The 14602-nt window shown below is 43.5% G+C and overlaps 1 protein-coding gene across 1 annotated transcript in view; it reads left to right on the top strand.

Moving 5' to 3' along the window:
* The window catches only part of STK32B (serine/threonine kinase 32B), a 404500-nt gene extending 390953 nt beyond the window's left edge, over window positions 1-13547 (top strand). The window contains exon 12 of the mRNA XM_075346883.1: window positions 11384-13547. Within this exon, the coding sequence (XP_075202998.1) occupies window positions 11384-11528 (145 nt within the window). The 3' untranslated portion in view covers window positions 11529-13547. The remainder of the gene's footprint in view (window positions 1-11383) is intronic.
* The last annotated feature ends 1055 nt before the right edge of the window (window positions 13548-14602 follow it).

The raw sequence follows: 14602 nt of genomic DNA, 5'->3' as shown, positions 1-14602 counted from the left end.
AGTTAGGATTCCTCATTTCTAGATTTGAGGTGTAGCAAGTTTCTCAAGCAGTGACAAGGTGTTTAGGTGTGTTAGGAACATCCCACTGCTACTTTTAGTGTTTTCTGATAGATAGGGGATTGCGGTCAGCTTAGTTTCCAACTACTCTTGTGGTTTTGTTTTTTCCTTATTAATGGGATTTTTTGTGATCGCCCACGGTTACCAGTTTATAACACATTATTATAGGAGACTTTAATGCCAAAGTGGGCCATGGCAAACATGGAACCTTTGTTGGAAACTTTGGACTTGTGAACAAAACGAGGCTGTAGGAAGATTAATTGACTTTTGCATGACAAATCAACTGTCTATCATCAAGACTTTCTTCCAAAATCACAAACTGAAACTCTACGCATGTACATCACCGAATGGGGCCTATAGGAATCAGATTGACTACATATATGTCTGCCAAAGATGGAGGTCATCGATCATTAACATGAAAGCAAGGCTAAGAGCTGATTGTGGAACTGATCATGATCTTTTGAAAGCAATGATTAGAGTCAAGTTGTACAAAAGGCTAGACAACAGGTCATTTCCAACTTCTGCTTGACCAACATACCTGAAGTTTTTTGGAAGGGTTTCCACAATTGATTTATATCACTGGAAACGGATGAAAATAAGCATGAGGAATTATGGACACATATAAAGAATATTATTACTGAACGTGCCAGAAAGACGATAAACAAGAGGTAGAAAAGATACCTGCAGTTGTGGTTAACAGAAAGGATCCTAAAGAAAGATGAATGGAAAAAGGTAACAAGCAGGGTGCAAACAACATCAGCAAAAGACTAAAGAGAGCCATTTGATCAGACAAAGATCTTTATTACCAAAATATATGTACAAAGATAGAAAATTAGTATCTGAAGGACAAGACCAGGAAGGCACACTAAAAGATCAAAGAGATACAACGAAAGTTTTAACCAAGAGTGTGAATGCTGAAAGATGCCAACAGGAACAAACTAACTAAGCCAGAACAGATCAAGGAAAGACAGAAAAAATGACTTGGTGATACGGGAAGAACCTGATACTGGAATTTATACCGTACAGTACATCTTGAAAGATGAAGACATTACTGCAATAAAGCTTCTGAAAAAAGCCCCAAAAGTCCTGGATGTGACAATATTGCAGTAGTGCTAATAAAGGAAGCATAAGTTGATGTCATCATACGCCTGTGTCATCAGCTATGTACAGCTGGTAAATGACCAAACGACTTGACAAGAACATGATTCTTAATACTCAGAAGAAAGGAGATGCTACCGATTGTGTAAACTATCAGACTACTGTGCTCAAACCTCATGACAGCAAAATACTACTGAAAATCCTACAAACATGGCTACATCCGTATTTTGACAAAGAGCTGTCAGTGGAACAAGCTGGATTCAGAAAAGGCAGAGGAACAAGGGATGCAATTGCTAACATTAGATGGATAATGGATAAGGCCAAAGAATATAACAAGAAGCTCCATTTTTGCTTCATCAATTACAGCAAAGCTTTTGACCGTGTTGATCACCAGGAACTTTGGAATACCTTGAAGGATATGGGTGTGCCGAACCATCTTATCAGCCTCCTATGAAACTTTACATCGACCAAGAAGCAACAGTCTGAACTGATCATGGTGACATGGCATGGTTTAAAGTAGAGCGAGGCTTCAGACATGGCTGCATCCTGTCACCATTTCTATTCAATTTATATGCAGAAGCTTTTTTCAGGAAGGCTGGACTTACCATAAAAGAAATACAAATTGCTGGATGTATCATTCATTAACAATCTTCAATGCATAGACAACGCAACATTGATAGCAACAAGCATAAATGGAAAGAAGGACGTATGACGGACTGTCAAGATTGAAAGCTCAATACAAAGAAGACAAAGATATTGACTACTGACACCTATGACCGGGACACATTAGAGATGAACTGGAAGTTGTAAAGGACTTCAACCTACTCAGATTAATGATCACTCAAGATGCAGTGATGACACCAGAAGTCAATAGGAAAATAGCTATGGACAAATCAAAAATGAAGTCGCTGGACAAGGTCTTAAAATCAAAGAACATTTCACTGGTGACGAAGACATGGCTCGTACATGAACTGGTTTATTCTGTGTTTACATATGGTTTTGAAATCTGGGAAATAAAAGAACAACTCAGAAGAATCAACGCCTTTGAAATGTGGTGCTGGAGAAGGATGCTGTTGTGAATATCATCAGAGATGGTGCTGTTCCCAACAGTGTTTCTGGGCTCCCTCTGGTGGCTAGTGCTGGTAGTGAATCTGATTCTGCATCTGTCGCTCAGACAGGTGCAGGAGATGATTGTTGTTCCAGGAAGCCTATGGAGTCCAGCCTGTGGGAATAAAGGAAGGCAGTTTCTGTTTAGCCTTTGCCAGTGATAATTGTTTCTGCTCCATGAGAAAATGTCCTGAATTCTGTCCTCCAGCTTTGAGGCTTTTGCCTTTCCCTGTAGGTTCTGCTTTTTGTATTTTTTCTTCTCCTTTTTGGATTCTCTTGGAATGATTTCTGCAGCGTTTTTTTTCGTTCCTTTGCATCGATTTAGTTTCCATGTCATCCTGGTCTGCAGCTATGCCTGATAAGTATTTTTGTTTTTTCCTTCTGAGATTTAATTAATTCTCATGCACCTTATTGTTTATTGCATGTGAATAGGAGATCTCCCTGCACTTTGTTTGGAGGACGATTAATCCCAGCAAAAAAGAGAGTTTGCTCTCTGTCTGCTCTAGAGTTTGTATTATTTGTATCTCATGTATTTGTACAAGAGTTCCTGATATAGTGGGAGGAAAGATCATGTGATCTTTTAATTATCTTTTAATCTGATTATCAGGTGTTGGTATTTTTTTAGGGTTTTTACTGGCTGCAACTAGCAAATCTATCCTATCCTTTTGTATCTAGCTTGCAGGGTCTCACTTTGCTTAACCCCATGCTTTCCATCTGTGTGTTGCTTTTTCTTATATTACCGTCGTTATATGTTGGGGGCTTGTCTCTTTCCTTTGGGGCTATTCTGAGGCAAGTCAGGATTCCTTATTTCATCTTTGAGGTTATTTAGTTCTACGGCGGTGACGAGGCGTCTAGGTTTGTTAGGAACGCTCCACTGTTACTTCTAGTTGTGTTAGAGTAGTTAGTGGATTGCAGCCAGCTAAGTTTCCAACTACTCTTGTGCATTATCTTCCATCATTTTTTATGTTTTTTTGCAAGATCTTTTGCAGTCTCCTGATCATAACAGGATGCAATCAATACCATGGATGGCAAGAACAATAACCAATCAATTTTGAAACAAATCAAGCCAGAGATGTCACTCAAAGCAAAAATCACCAAGCTACGACATGCCTACTTTTAACAGATCATGAAAAGAGAGCAATCACAGGAGAAGGACATCATGGTTGGAAGGAAAGAAGGAACAAGATGCAGAGGAAGACCAGCAACCTGGTGGCTTGATACTATCAAGATAATGGTGGTGATGATCCTGGTGGACTTTACTTTGCGCTCTACAAGCTGCATAATCACATTGCATAGGGTGATAGGGAAATAGTGCGTAGACAAAAATTGTTGAAAACTTAGTAAAAAAAATAGAAGCAATATTAAAAAAAACTTATAAACTGATGTGGTTACATCAAAATTCAAACAGACACAGGTCAACGCATGGCACACACCTGTGTAGATTTGTGCCATATACTTCCTACGTATACATTATATATCTGCAGACGAACAAATATGCGATACGCCTTAGTTGATGGCGGCACAGATAATATCAGTGTGAAGGCTGTGAGCAAGACGTACCGACTCTTTTGGTTTGTTACGCTTTGTCTGTTATCATACATAGCATCACTGACCATACAATTCTGTTGTTTCTGTACAATATATATATATATAATGGGATACATTGTGCCGCCCCTGCAGCGGTAGTCGAACCGCTTGGATCCGGGGGTTGCTGCTGCTGTGGCTTGAGGGTCTCCGAACACGGGGTTTACGGTCACTTCAAATGAAAAGGGGGTATTTACAGGGGATAATAGTTTGTGACGCCACCCGTGAAGTGCGGTAAAGGGAATACCACCGCTGCCGATGGGAGTACCCGGGGGAGATGGAGTGGGGCAGCCAGATGACGTTCCCTCCACGGGTAGGGGATGCCCTGGGACTCTGGATGGAGGGGTGAAGGGGAGTGCAGGGCTAGGCGGTAGCAGGGGATGACCATGTACTTACTGAGACAGCATTGGTGATGAAAAACAGACTCTGACAACAAGGTAAACCAAGTCTCTGGGTGCTGCTGCCCTTTTGAGGGGAGCCCGTCCGGATATCCGTCCCCTACAGTACTGCCTGATGGTCTGGAGCTTGCTTCCGTGCACAAATTTAGAAGTGTTCAGTCGGCCCGTAGGCATAAAGCTGTCCAGGCCCCGATCCCTACTATTGGCAGAGGAGCTTTGCTCTCAAGGGCTCACGCTTGGGATTTCAGTGGGATGCTTGGGTTGGAAAGCCCTATCCCCCTCGTTGCGCTAGTGCCCCTGATCTCTGAGCTTCGTGGGGACAGTCCATAAAGTCACTATCCTCCGCAGGTTAATTGCCGGGTTGCTTGAAGCTACTCCCCAACCTAGGGTCCAGTACCCCGCCTTGCTTTCGGTCCTGGACCAGATATTGAACTCGAGCTGCTGACCGTCCTCCAAGACTAGATCCAGGTACCCAGTCCCAATATCCTGCGACCGGGTCTCCGACTCCTCCGGGTCCAGACCACCATCTGCGACCCAACCTCTAACACCCAGGGAGCCACACACTCCCCAGCTCCTCACTACTCGTGGCCTACCACTGTTCTGTTCTACTTTCCTCCCACCAGTCTGCCTGACTCCTAGGTGGGCGGCCCTATTCCAGCTCAGCAGCCCACTAGTGTGTCTGACAGGGTGAAATGTGAGGTGTGGTTGGGATTTGGATGCTGATGGAGGCAGTACTATAGGTTGAGAACCCAGAACCATGGGGGGTTGAGTCCTGCACTAGAGATAAAGAGCGTGCAGTACCCTGTGATGACCTGACTAGTCCAGGGGCGTCACAATATTACTATTAATATAAAAAAGGGCTCCAATTAAATGACATGCTGGGAAATATATTTATTATGAGTCTCTAGGCCCAGCATAAATGGGAAAAATAAATGCGACCCAAAATTTGCACCAAGCTGCTATGACAGAAAAATTGGACAGTAGAAAACCATTCTCATTCCTGAACCTAATTCCGTCCATTACGAAGCCATAATTGAAGCCTGCCATGCCACCTAACTGCCACCAAATAACCAAAGAAAAAGGAGAGTGTGTGGGAGATTCTGAGCCGGGCCATGCCTAAAATGGACTCCCCCTTATATACCCTTTTGCTTACTCCTTCCCCTTAAGAAAAAACCCCAAGCCCATAATGGCATCCCCTTTCAATCCCATAATTAATTAGCCCTTACCATGCCCAAACTCCCTTAATAGCACCATTTCCCGCCTCAAACTTTGATTTGTCGGCCTCCCTTTTATGGCTGCACCTCCAGTGTGGCCTTACATGTAGAATATGGAGGACATCTATGTCCTAATAATTTATTAAGATGGGGAGCATGTGTGACCTGCTGTAATATAGATGTAGCACAGATTTTCCAGAAATAACAAGCCATCTTGTAATGCAGTCTTATCAGAAAGTGATCAGCACCTCCTGAAGATCTTATAATAAATGTAATGTGTTCTGTTTATGTGTTTCTGCATTGATTTATATAGTGTACTGTGAAAACTATCACTAGTTGTAAGGTAACCTGTCACCAAGTTTGTCCCCTATAAGCTGTGGCCATGACAAGTGAGCTCTGATATACAGCATTCTGGAATACTGTATATAAGAGCCCAGGCCGCTGTGTATAACATAAAAACAGCTTTTATTATACTCACGGACGCTATCAAAAGACGGGGCAGCTCCGGAACTGAGCATTTACAACACCTACAACAGCTGATCGGCGGGGTGTCGGACACCGGCCAAGACATTGATGACTATCAATGTAAAAGTAGTGGCCAACCTCTTTAAGACATCCCTGGAGAAGAGGGCTAAGTGGCTTATTTTATCATTACACGATCATATTTGCAAAATGAACATTGTTTTACTCTCTGACAACTCTTTTAGCTTTAGTTTTCCCTTACAAGCTAAGATAATGGTATAATTGATTACCTTGCAATGTAATCACAGCGTGAGTCACTACACTGTCATACTGATCAATACTTGTTAACCACAATGAAATTAGAAGGAAATTACCATTGATGGTAATTGAGTCTTTCGGGGTTTTTTTCAAGTTGATGCATATACATTCTGTAAGTTCATGTTTGAGGCTTGTACATGTAAGTATACAGGGAATGTAGAGGCAGCATATGACTGCTGCAGTGATGGCACATTGTCCATTCAGCTCCCAGTGATTGGCTGCAGCACTCACATATATGTCCCTGTTCAATGAGGAGGCTCGATAACTGATGGGGTATCAATATATATATATATATATATATATATATATATATATATACAGTATGCAAAACTGTGTATATGTGTGTATATATATATATATATATATATTTGTGTGTATATATTCAGACCGTGCTGGGACAATTTGTAATTTTAAAAATAAGTGGTGAACAATTTCTACTTTTTATGAAAAAGGAATGTATCGTCAAGAACATGACTTATTCTCAAATACTAGACTCACACATCCTTTTGTGTACAGAAGACTCCTTATCATCAGAGACAGGATTACAATGATGTGTAACACATCCATATTCAGTAGATAACACAGAATCTACCATTCACAATAGTAGATGATCAAAGCTCACCTTCTCCCCCTCCCTGTATAATGACCTTTGTCCGGATTACAGCATGTGCATGTTTAAATGAATAGAGTTAGTGCCAGTTTATTGCGGTCTATGTCTATGTAGCGGCTCAAAACAACATGAAGTATGAGCTTAGTGGTCAATGCGAAAACTGTACAATTTATGTTTTGGGTTTTTTTTTGTTTAATTTGTTTTTTAATATAGTGATTTAACATAAGTACCTGTCTAAATAATAGGTAATTTTCTACTGACACACTCTCTTCGACAGAATCAAAACAAAAAGCAGTACAGTAACTTTGCAGGACCTGGTGCAGTAATATGTTTCTGCTAGACAGAAGCCCAGAGAGCCACCACTTACCTGATGACATCTGCTGCTCTAGCCTGGCATAGCGTCACATGTGCGTCACCCCGCAATGATGATGTCACAGTTCGATAATTCCTTAAAGAAAGCTTTGTTTTTATGTAGCCTTTTGCCTATATCAGAGGAGTATTCCCCAACTGTATAGGCATATCAGGGCATAATTGCACATCAGCTATTGACTTCTGCTGTGAAAACATTTCTTAGGTGTACAATTTCTCTTGTGTCCCCCACATTGCCAAGATAATTTTGATACAATATTAGAAAAGCATGCCTAAGGGTATGTGCACACGTTGCTTTTTTTTCCGCGCGGAAAAAAACGCACCCTCTGGCAGAGGGGAGAATTGTAAACAATGCTTTTTGAGAAACAACGCATCGAAAACGCATGCGTTTTTCATGCGTTTTTCATGCGTTTTTCATGCGTTTTTTTAGGTGCGTTTTTTAAGTATTGTCAGTGATAATAAAGTTGGTTGAACACAGACCTTTGGAAAAAAAAACCTGTGATGTCATTTCCTTCTCCACATTCTGTTTGGATAAATGGGAGGGCTTGGAATGGAAGGAGCACCATTTGAATTTTGGAAAAGTTGAAATAAACTTCGCGCACCAAGCCCCTTAGGTACCTATACGTCAGAAAACCCCCACAAGTGACCCCATTTTGGAATCTGCACCCATCAAGGATTTTATTCAGGAGTATATTAAGCATTTTGAATCCACAGCTACTTCACCCAAAATGTTGCTGTAGCAACAATATTCTCACTTTTAGGCCCGCTTCACATGTCAGTGAAAAACACTGACGTTTTTCACTGGCGTGTAAAACATGCACATGTCCCTCCGTGTGCCGTGAATCACGGCACACGTGGGTTGTCTAAGTGCAATCCGGGCTCCGTTCTCCGTGGCCCGTGATTGCACTTAGAGATTAACTCACCTGCGCCCGCTCCCGCTCTCCATGGTGCTGATCGCTCCCGCGGTGCAGCATCCGGCCGGCGCTGACCCCCGCAGCAGCTGCTTCCGGGTCGGCTGTGTCGTGCATCATGAATATGCGCGACAATAATGAGCCGGCACAGAAGGAACAGGGAGGACGGGCTGCAGAGGACATCGCTGGAGCCGGGTGAGTTAAAATGTTTTTTATTTTAAAAGCACGTTTTTTTCTGGCACGTGTTTCACGGACCACACCACTGCGTGGTCCGTGGGACATCAGTGATGCCAGAAAAAAATGGACATGTCTCCGTGCGGCAATCACGCACACGCGGGTACGCCGCATGGAGACACGTGCAGTGAAAAATCACTGACGTGTGAGCAGACCCATTCATTATAATGGGTCTGCGTATGTCAGTGATCCTGGTACGTTTAAAAAAAAGCACAAACGTCCCAGAATCACTGACGTGTGAAAGGGGCCTAAGGCTATGTGGCCATGATCCAGCGACACGGCGTCTAGTACACAGTGCCAGCCTTCCTGCAGCTGCCCATGCCCACGATTTGGGTTCAGGCTGCTGTGGAGCTCTATGCTACCTGCAGAGAACACTCTCGTCTCCGCAGCATAAATTGACATGCTGAGGCTCGGGAAGCCACGCTACCGGTCAGTTTATGCTGCGGAGAAAAGAAGCACAGTGGGCATGGGATCTCCAAAAATCCTTCCACTGTGCTTCTACTGCACAACGCAGCGTTATGGACGCAGGGAAAACACTCAGCGCCCATAACGCTGCAAACCCTGATTGTGGACACACAGCCTAAAAAGCGTCAATGGATGAAGGGATGTCAAATATATAGAACGTCCTACCCCCGCCTGCATATTCTAAGCTGGCACCTTTAGTACCTTTCATGTGGCACTAAAGGGTGCCTAGCTTAGTATTTATCTAATAAAAAAAAAAAAAAAATGAAAAAAATGGCGTGGGGTCCCCCCTATTTTTGATAGCCAGTCAGGGTAAAGCAGACAGCTGTAGCCTGCAAACCACAGCTGGCAGCTTCATCTTGGCTGGTGATCAATTTGGAGGGCTCCCCATGTTTTTTTTTTTATTTATAAATAAAGAGTAAAAAAAAAAATAACGTGGGGTCCCCCCAAATTAGATCACCAGCCAAGGTGAAGCTGACAGCTGGGGTCTGGTATTCTCAGGGTGGGAAGAGCCATGGTTATTGGACTCTTCCCAGCCTAAAAATAGCAGGCCGCAGCCGCCCCAGAAGTGGCGCATCCATTAGATGCGCCAATCCTGGCGCTTCGCCCCAACTCATCCCGCGCCCTGGTGCGTTGGCTAACGGGGTAATAAATGGGGTTGATACCAGATGTGTAATGTCACCTGGCATCAAGCCCAGCAATTAGTGATGTCACGGCGTCTATCAGACACCCGACATAACTAATTGACAGTAAACAAAAGCAAAAAAAGACAACAAAAAATGTTTTATTAGAAAAAACACTCCCCAAATCATTCCCTTGTTCTCCAATTTAATAAAAAAAAATGGGTCCGCAGAAATCCATATGGATGTCCCACGTCGCCTCTGGACCTTCTAGAATATGGGGGCACGTTCAGGAAACGTATCCCCCATTTTCTAGGAGGGCAGACCCTCCATTTGAGGAGAGTGGGTGCAAAAATCTGCACCCACTCTCCCCGGGTCACAGCTGCAGAGTGCGAGCAGCCAGCACAGCTCACACTGAACACAGTGCTGGCTGTCAGCTGCTCTGCACATGTGACCGGCCTGCGTGCACTGAAGGAGGAGGGGGCCGCGGGGGATCAGCGCTGCGACCGGACAGGTATGTATGACACCGGGGGGAATAGGGGGTGAACGGGCAGGGCCTGGGGAACAGTTTTCTGTCGCATGTGTTATTGCACATGCGACAGAAATCATAGGAGCAGGGCGGCCGGTGCGCTACTGTGCGCGCGGCCATGTTGGATTTTCGGGAGGGGGGTCGGGGGTCGGGGCGGGCACTTTGGCGACACCGGGGGCTTTGCCAGGAAGTGAGGTCAACAGGAAGCCTCTTGACCTCACTTCCAGGTAAATGCCTGCGTTCTGGCGTGCCGACAAAGCCCGCGGACCGCAACAAAAAAGCAGGTCCATGCGTTGTGGCTGCGTTCTGACCCCACATCATTGATTTCAATGGGGGAGAGAACGCAGCCACAACGCACAAAAGAAGTGACATGCTGCTTTTCTTTCCGCACCGATTTTTGGCATCCAAAACGCTGCGGAAAGAAACGCAGCATGTGCACTGATTTTTCAGCTTTCCCATACACTTTGCTGGGAAAGCTGAACGCATGCAATTTGCCACTGAAACGCTGCGGTTCAAAACGCAGCGTTTCCGCGGTAAAAAACGCATCGTGTGCACACAGCCTATGTGTATAAGTCTAGTGTAGGGCCAAGAGGACACTCTTTCTTCATGTTCTATGTGCATGGCGCTATGATAACTTTGGAAGTCTACATTGGCCTCTGACATAGCCAAAAACTTGTGTCCAAAGCTGAATTCATACACAGAGCTGCATAACTTTCACGGGTGTGTCACGTGTGATACAGTCATGTGGTTTCTGGCAATAGAAGGTCACCGCGTTTGGCTGCGTAGAATGCTCATTGACTTTCTATTGTTCCTGTTCTCAGTATTTATTGATATAGGTAATTTTCCTGCTGGATTCATCTCTCTACCTTTCGGACCAAGCAGGAGCTCGCCTACCACCCAGCTGCTGATCATCAGTATTTTCTTCGTGCTTAAATACTGCCTTATTCCCAGGACTGATGCTGGTGATATTATTCAGTACATCCCAGCTCTGGATGAAAGCAGGTGGCATATTGTTGCTAAACTCCCGCCTGTGTCATCTGTGGATAAGTAGTTCATGTATTTTCCCCCCGTGTGTCCTTCTTGTGTCTTCTTTAGTGTTTAGTGGGGTTGACAAAGAGCTCATCCCACCCGTTCACTATTTAGGGTCCAGCACTAGGGAAATCTAGGGTCAGGTATCCGGCTCGGCGCATAGGTGAGGAACCTATCCAGGGTAGTGAAGGACCCCAGTGGCCAGCTGTAGTTTTGGTCAGGGGTCACCATCTCCCCCTTCCCTTTCCTTTTGCAGATGCTAGCTTGGTACTTCGCCAAGCTTTATATTCTGAAACCAGATTACCTATTTCACATGTTATAGAGAACAATATCAATTTCAGAAAATTTTTCTTGAACTTTTATTATTTTTTTCTTTTTTAGACTGAAACATCAACCAGAACAAGGTGGACAATCTTCAAGCACAGAGAGCAAAGCACACAGTCAACCGCACATAAAAGCTCAAGATGGACACACCACAAATAACAACATGTTAGTACACGGCTGCACGAGAGGATGCAGCAGCTAGTGGAGAGGATACACCATGGCGGAGCCACTTTTGCATGCCTTCACCTGGAAACATGGACCATTGGCTTCTCAGACACATGAAGTTGTTGAAGCACAGCCGGTCAGTTGGACTTTACACATGGCACTAATTTTACTTTTATAATATTCATTACAAAAAAACAACCGGTGAAAAAGAACAAACTTTATGATGTCCTGGAATGAAACTTGAATTTTTTTTTTTATTTTGATTTTTTTCTTAACTTTGGACAAATTCTCACGACCAACACTGAAAAAGAAAACCAACGACTTACGATGTTCACTGTGTGTTTATCAGATAGATGTTCTGAAGACGTCCGCTTTATTAGTCTGTATCATGTAGCCTCATATGTGACGTGGATTCCTTTGTGAAATGTAACGCTGACTACCCGTAAGAGGGACATTAATCCATCAGTTTAATAATTAGGGCAGGGAGGGAAACAAGCAAGCAATCATCTTTCATGTTATCTTTCTGAGGCTAAAGGCCGCTTTACATGCTACGATTTATCTGACGATATGTCGTCGGGGTCATGGATTCTGTGACGCACATCTGGCATCGTTAGCGACGTCGTTGCGTGCGACTCCGAACGATCGCAAATAGGTTGAAAATCGTTGATCGTTGACACGTTGTTCACTTTCAAAATATTGTTCATCTTTTGGAACGCAGCAGACATATTGCTACGTTTGACACCCTGCAAACGACGAACAACATCCACACGACCACCTTGGGAAAATAATATTTTGCTGAACGATTTTGCGTCGCTTATGAGATCGTTACGTGTGATCGCTAATAAACGACCTATGTGCGATCTCGGCAAATCGTAACTACAATCTGGGCGTGTCTCATCGCTAATGAGATCGTCAGATAAATCGTAGCGTGTAAAGATGGAGTCCATTGATGGTAACTGGTAAAATCTTATTCTACTTTCTTTTTCTTGGAATTTCCCAGGATTAGAGAATTTAATTAACTTTTTTGTCTAAAAACAACGCAACATCTGCTATTACACTGGTCTGGTATTGAATTTTTGTAATCCTAGACACATATTGTGCCGGGAAAAAAAATGTAAAAAAAATCTTCGATAACTCTTCAAATGCTATTATTGTAGCAACATACATGACAATTGCCAAAGACCTGCCCTATATGACGGTGATAATTTTTAGGCAGTGCATACATTACAACTAGTCTGACTTGAAGGACTTAAAGAATTTTGTGGTTAAAACAAATTCTTTATCACCTATCCAAAGGATAAGAGACAACTTACTGATCAGTGGGAGTCTGAGCTTTGGAATGGGCAAAAATGGGAAATATGTTATCCCTGTTACCAAATGGAGCACCAGGTTGGATGCCCAACCCGTGCGCTATTCATTCTCAATTGGATACCTCTTTAAATGTTATCATTGTAGCAACATACATGACAATTGCCAAAGACTTGCCCTATAGGATGGTGATATTTTGTAGGCAGTGCATACATTCCAACCAACCTGACTTGGAGAACTTAAATATTTTATTTTAACCAGACAATTTTTTATCACCTATCCAAAGGATAAGAGACAAATTACTGATCATTGCAAGTCTGAGCTCTGGGATGGGCAGAAATGGAAATATTTATCCCCAAAGGGGCACTGTTATCCCTGTTACCAAATGGAGCACCAGGTCGGATGCCCAACCCATGCTCCATCCATTCTCTATGGGATAGCCGGAAAAGTCAGATCACAACACTCAGCAGCACCATAGAGAGTGAATGGAGCTGAAGTTGAGCATGTATGCTGCTGCTCCATTCTATTGGGTACAATTATTTTAAGAAGGAAATTAAGGGCACTGCTCAACATCAAATTTGTCTTCTTAGAGCAACCGTTCATATGAGCCATATAGCTGCAGCTTTCTTCACTTGTCCCAGTGATTTGGCAGAATCTTACTGCTGCATACCATGGTGCTCATTCATAAATGCAGAACAATCCAAAATTAGTATTTAGGAGAAACGAAGGCACTCACCGGTTCTTGCTGTGCAGAAAACGTTTATTCACGGGTGGAAGTTACATGTTGTGGCTGCGGGGAGGGGTAAGACAGAACAACGCGTGAGACGACGTCTGTTTCGCACTCTGTCTCAGTGCTTCGACAGTGACCCATCAAAGCACTGAGACAGAGTGAGAAACGGCCATTGTCTGATGCGTTGTTCTGTCTTACCCCTCCCCGCTGCCACAGCATGTAACCTCCACCCGTGAATAAAAGTTTTTCTGCACAGCAAGAACCGGTGAGTGCCTTCGTTTCTCCTATATACAATTCTATTGGGTATAATAGTCCCCCATTCTGTCGACCGGATTACCCTGTGATCAAAAAATTATCATTGTAGTACCATACATGACAATTGGCAAAGACATGCCCAATATGATGGTGATCATTTTTAGGCAGTGCATACATTGCAACCAGCCTCACTTTCAGGACTTAAAGAATTGTCTGGTTAAAACAAATTATTTATCACCTATCCAAAGGGTAGGTGACAACTTTCTGATCATTGGAAATCAGAGTTCTGGGATGGTCAGAAATGGGAAATATTTACCCCCAAAGGGGCACTGTTATCCCTGTTACCAAATGGAGCACCAGGTTGGATTCCCGACCCGTGTGCTATTCGTTCTCAATGGTATACCTCTTCAAATGTTATCATTGTAGCAACATACATGACAATTGCCAAAGACTTGCCCTATAGGATGGTGATAATTTTTAGGCAGTGCGTACACTGCAACCAACCTGACTTGGAGGACTTAAATAATTGTCTGGTTAAAATAAATTATTTATCACCTATACAAAGGATAAGAGACAAATTACTGATCATTGCAAGTCTGATCTCTGGGATGGGCAGAAATGGAAATATTTATCCCCAAAGGGGCACTGTTACCAAATTGAGTTGCAGGTTGGATGCCCAACCTGTGATCCATCTACTCTCTCTAGGGTAGCTGGAAAAGTCTGAACACAGCACTCAACAGCCCCATAGGGAATGAATGGAGCGGAGATTGAGCATGAGCACGGCCCCTCCATTCGAACAGGAATAATAGTCCCCCATT

This window comes from Anomaloglossus baeobatrachus, chromosome 1 (genome assembly GCF_048569485.1).
Source record: "Anomaloglossus baeobatrachus isolate aAnoBae1 chromosome 1, aAnoBae1.hap1, whole genome shotgun sequence".
Taxonomy (NCBI): domain Eukaryota; kingdom Metazoa; phylum Chordata; class Amphibia; order Anura; family Aromobatidae; genus Anomaloglossus; species Anomaloglossus baeobatrachus.
Note: the sequence above shows the minus strand (reverse complement) of the source record. Positions and strands in the feature narration are given on the sequence as shown.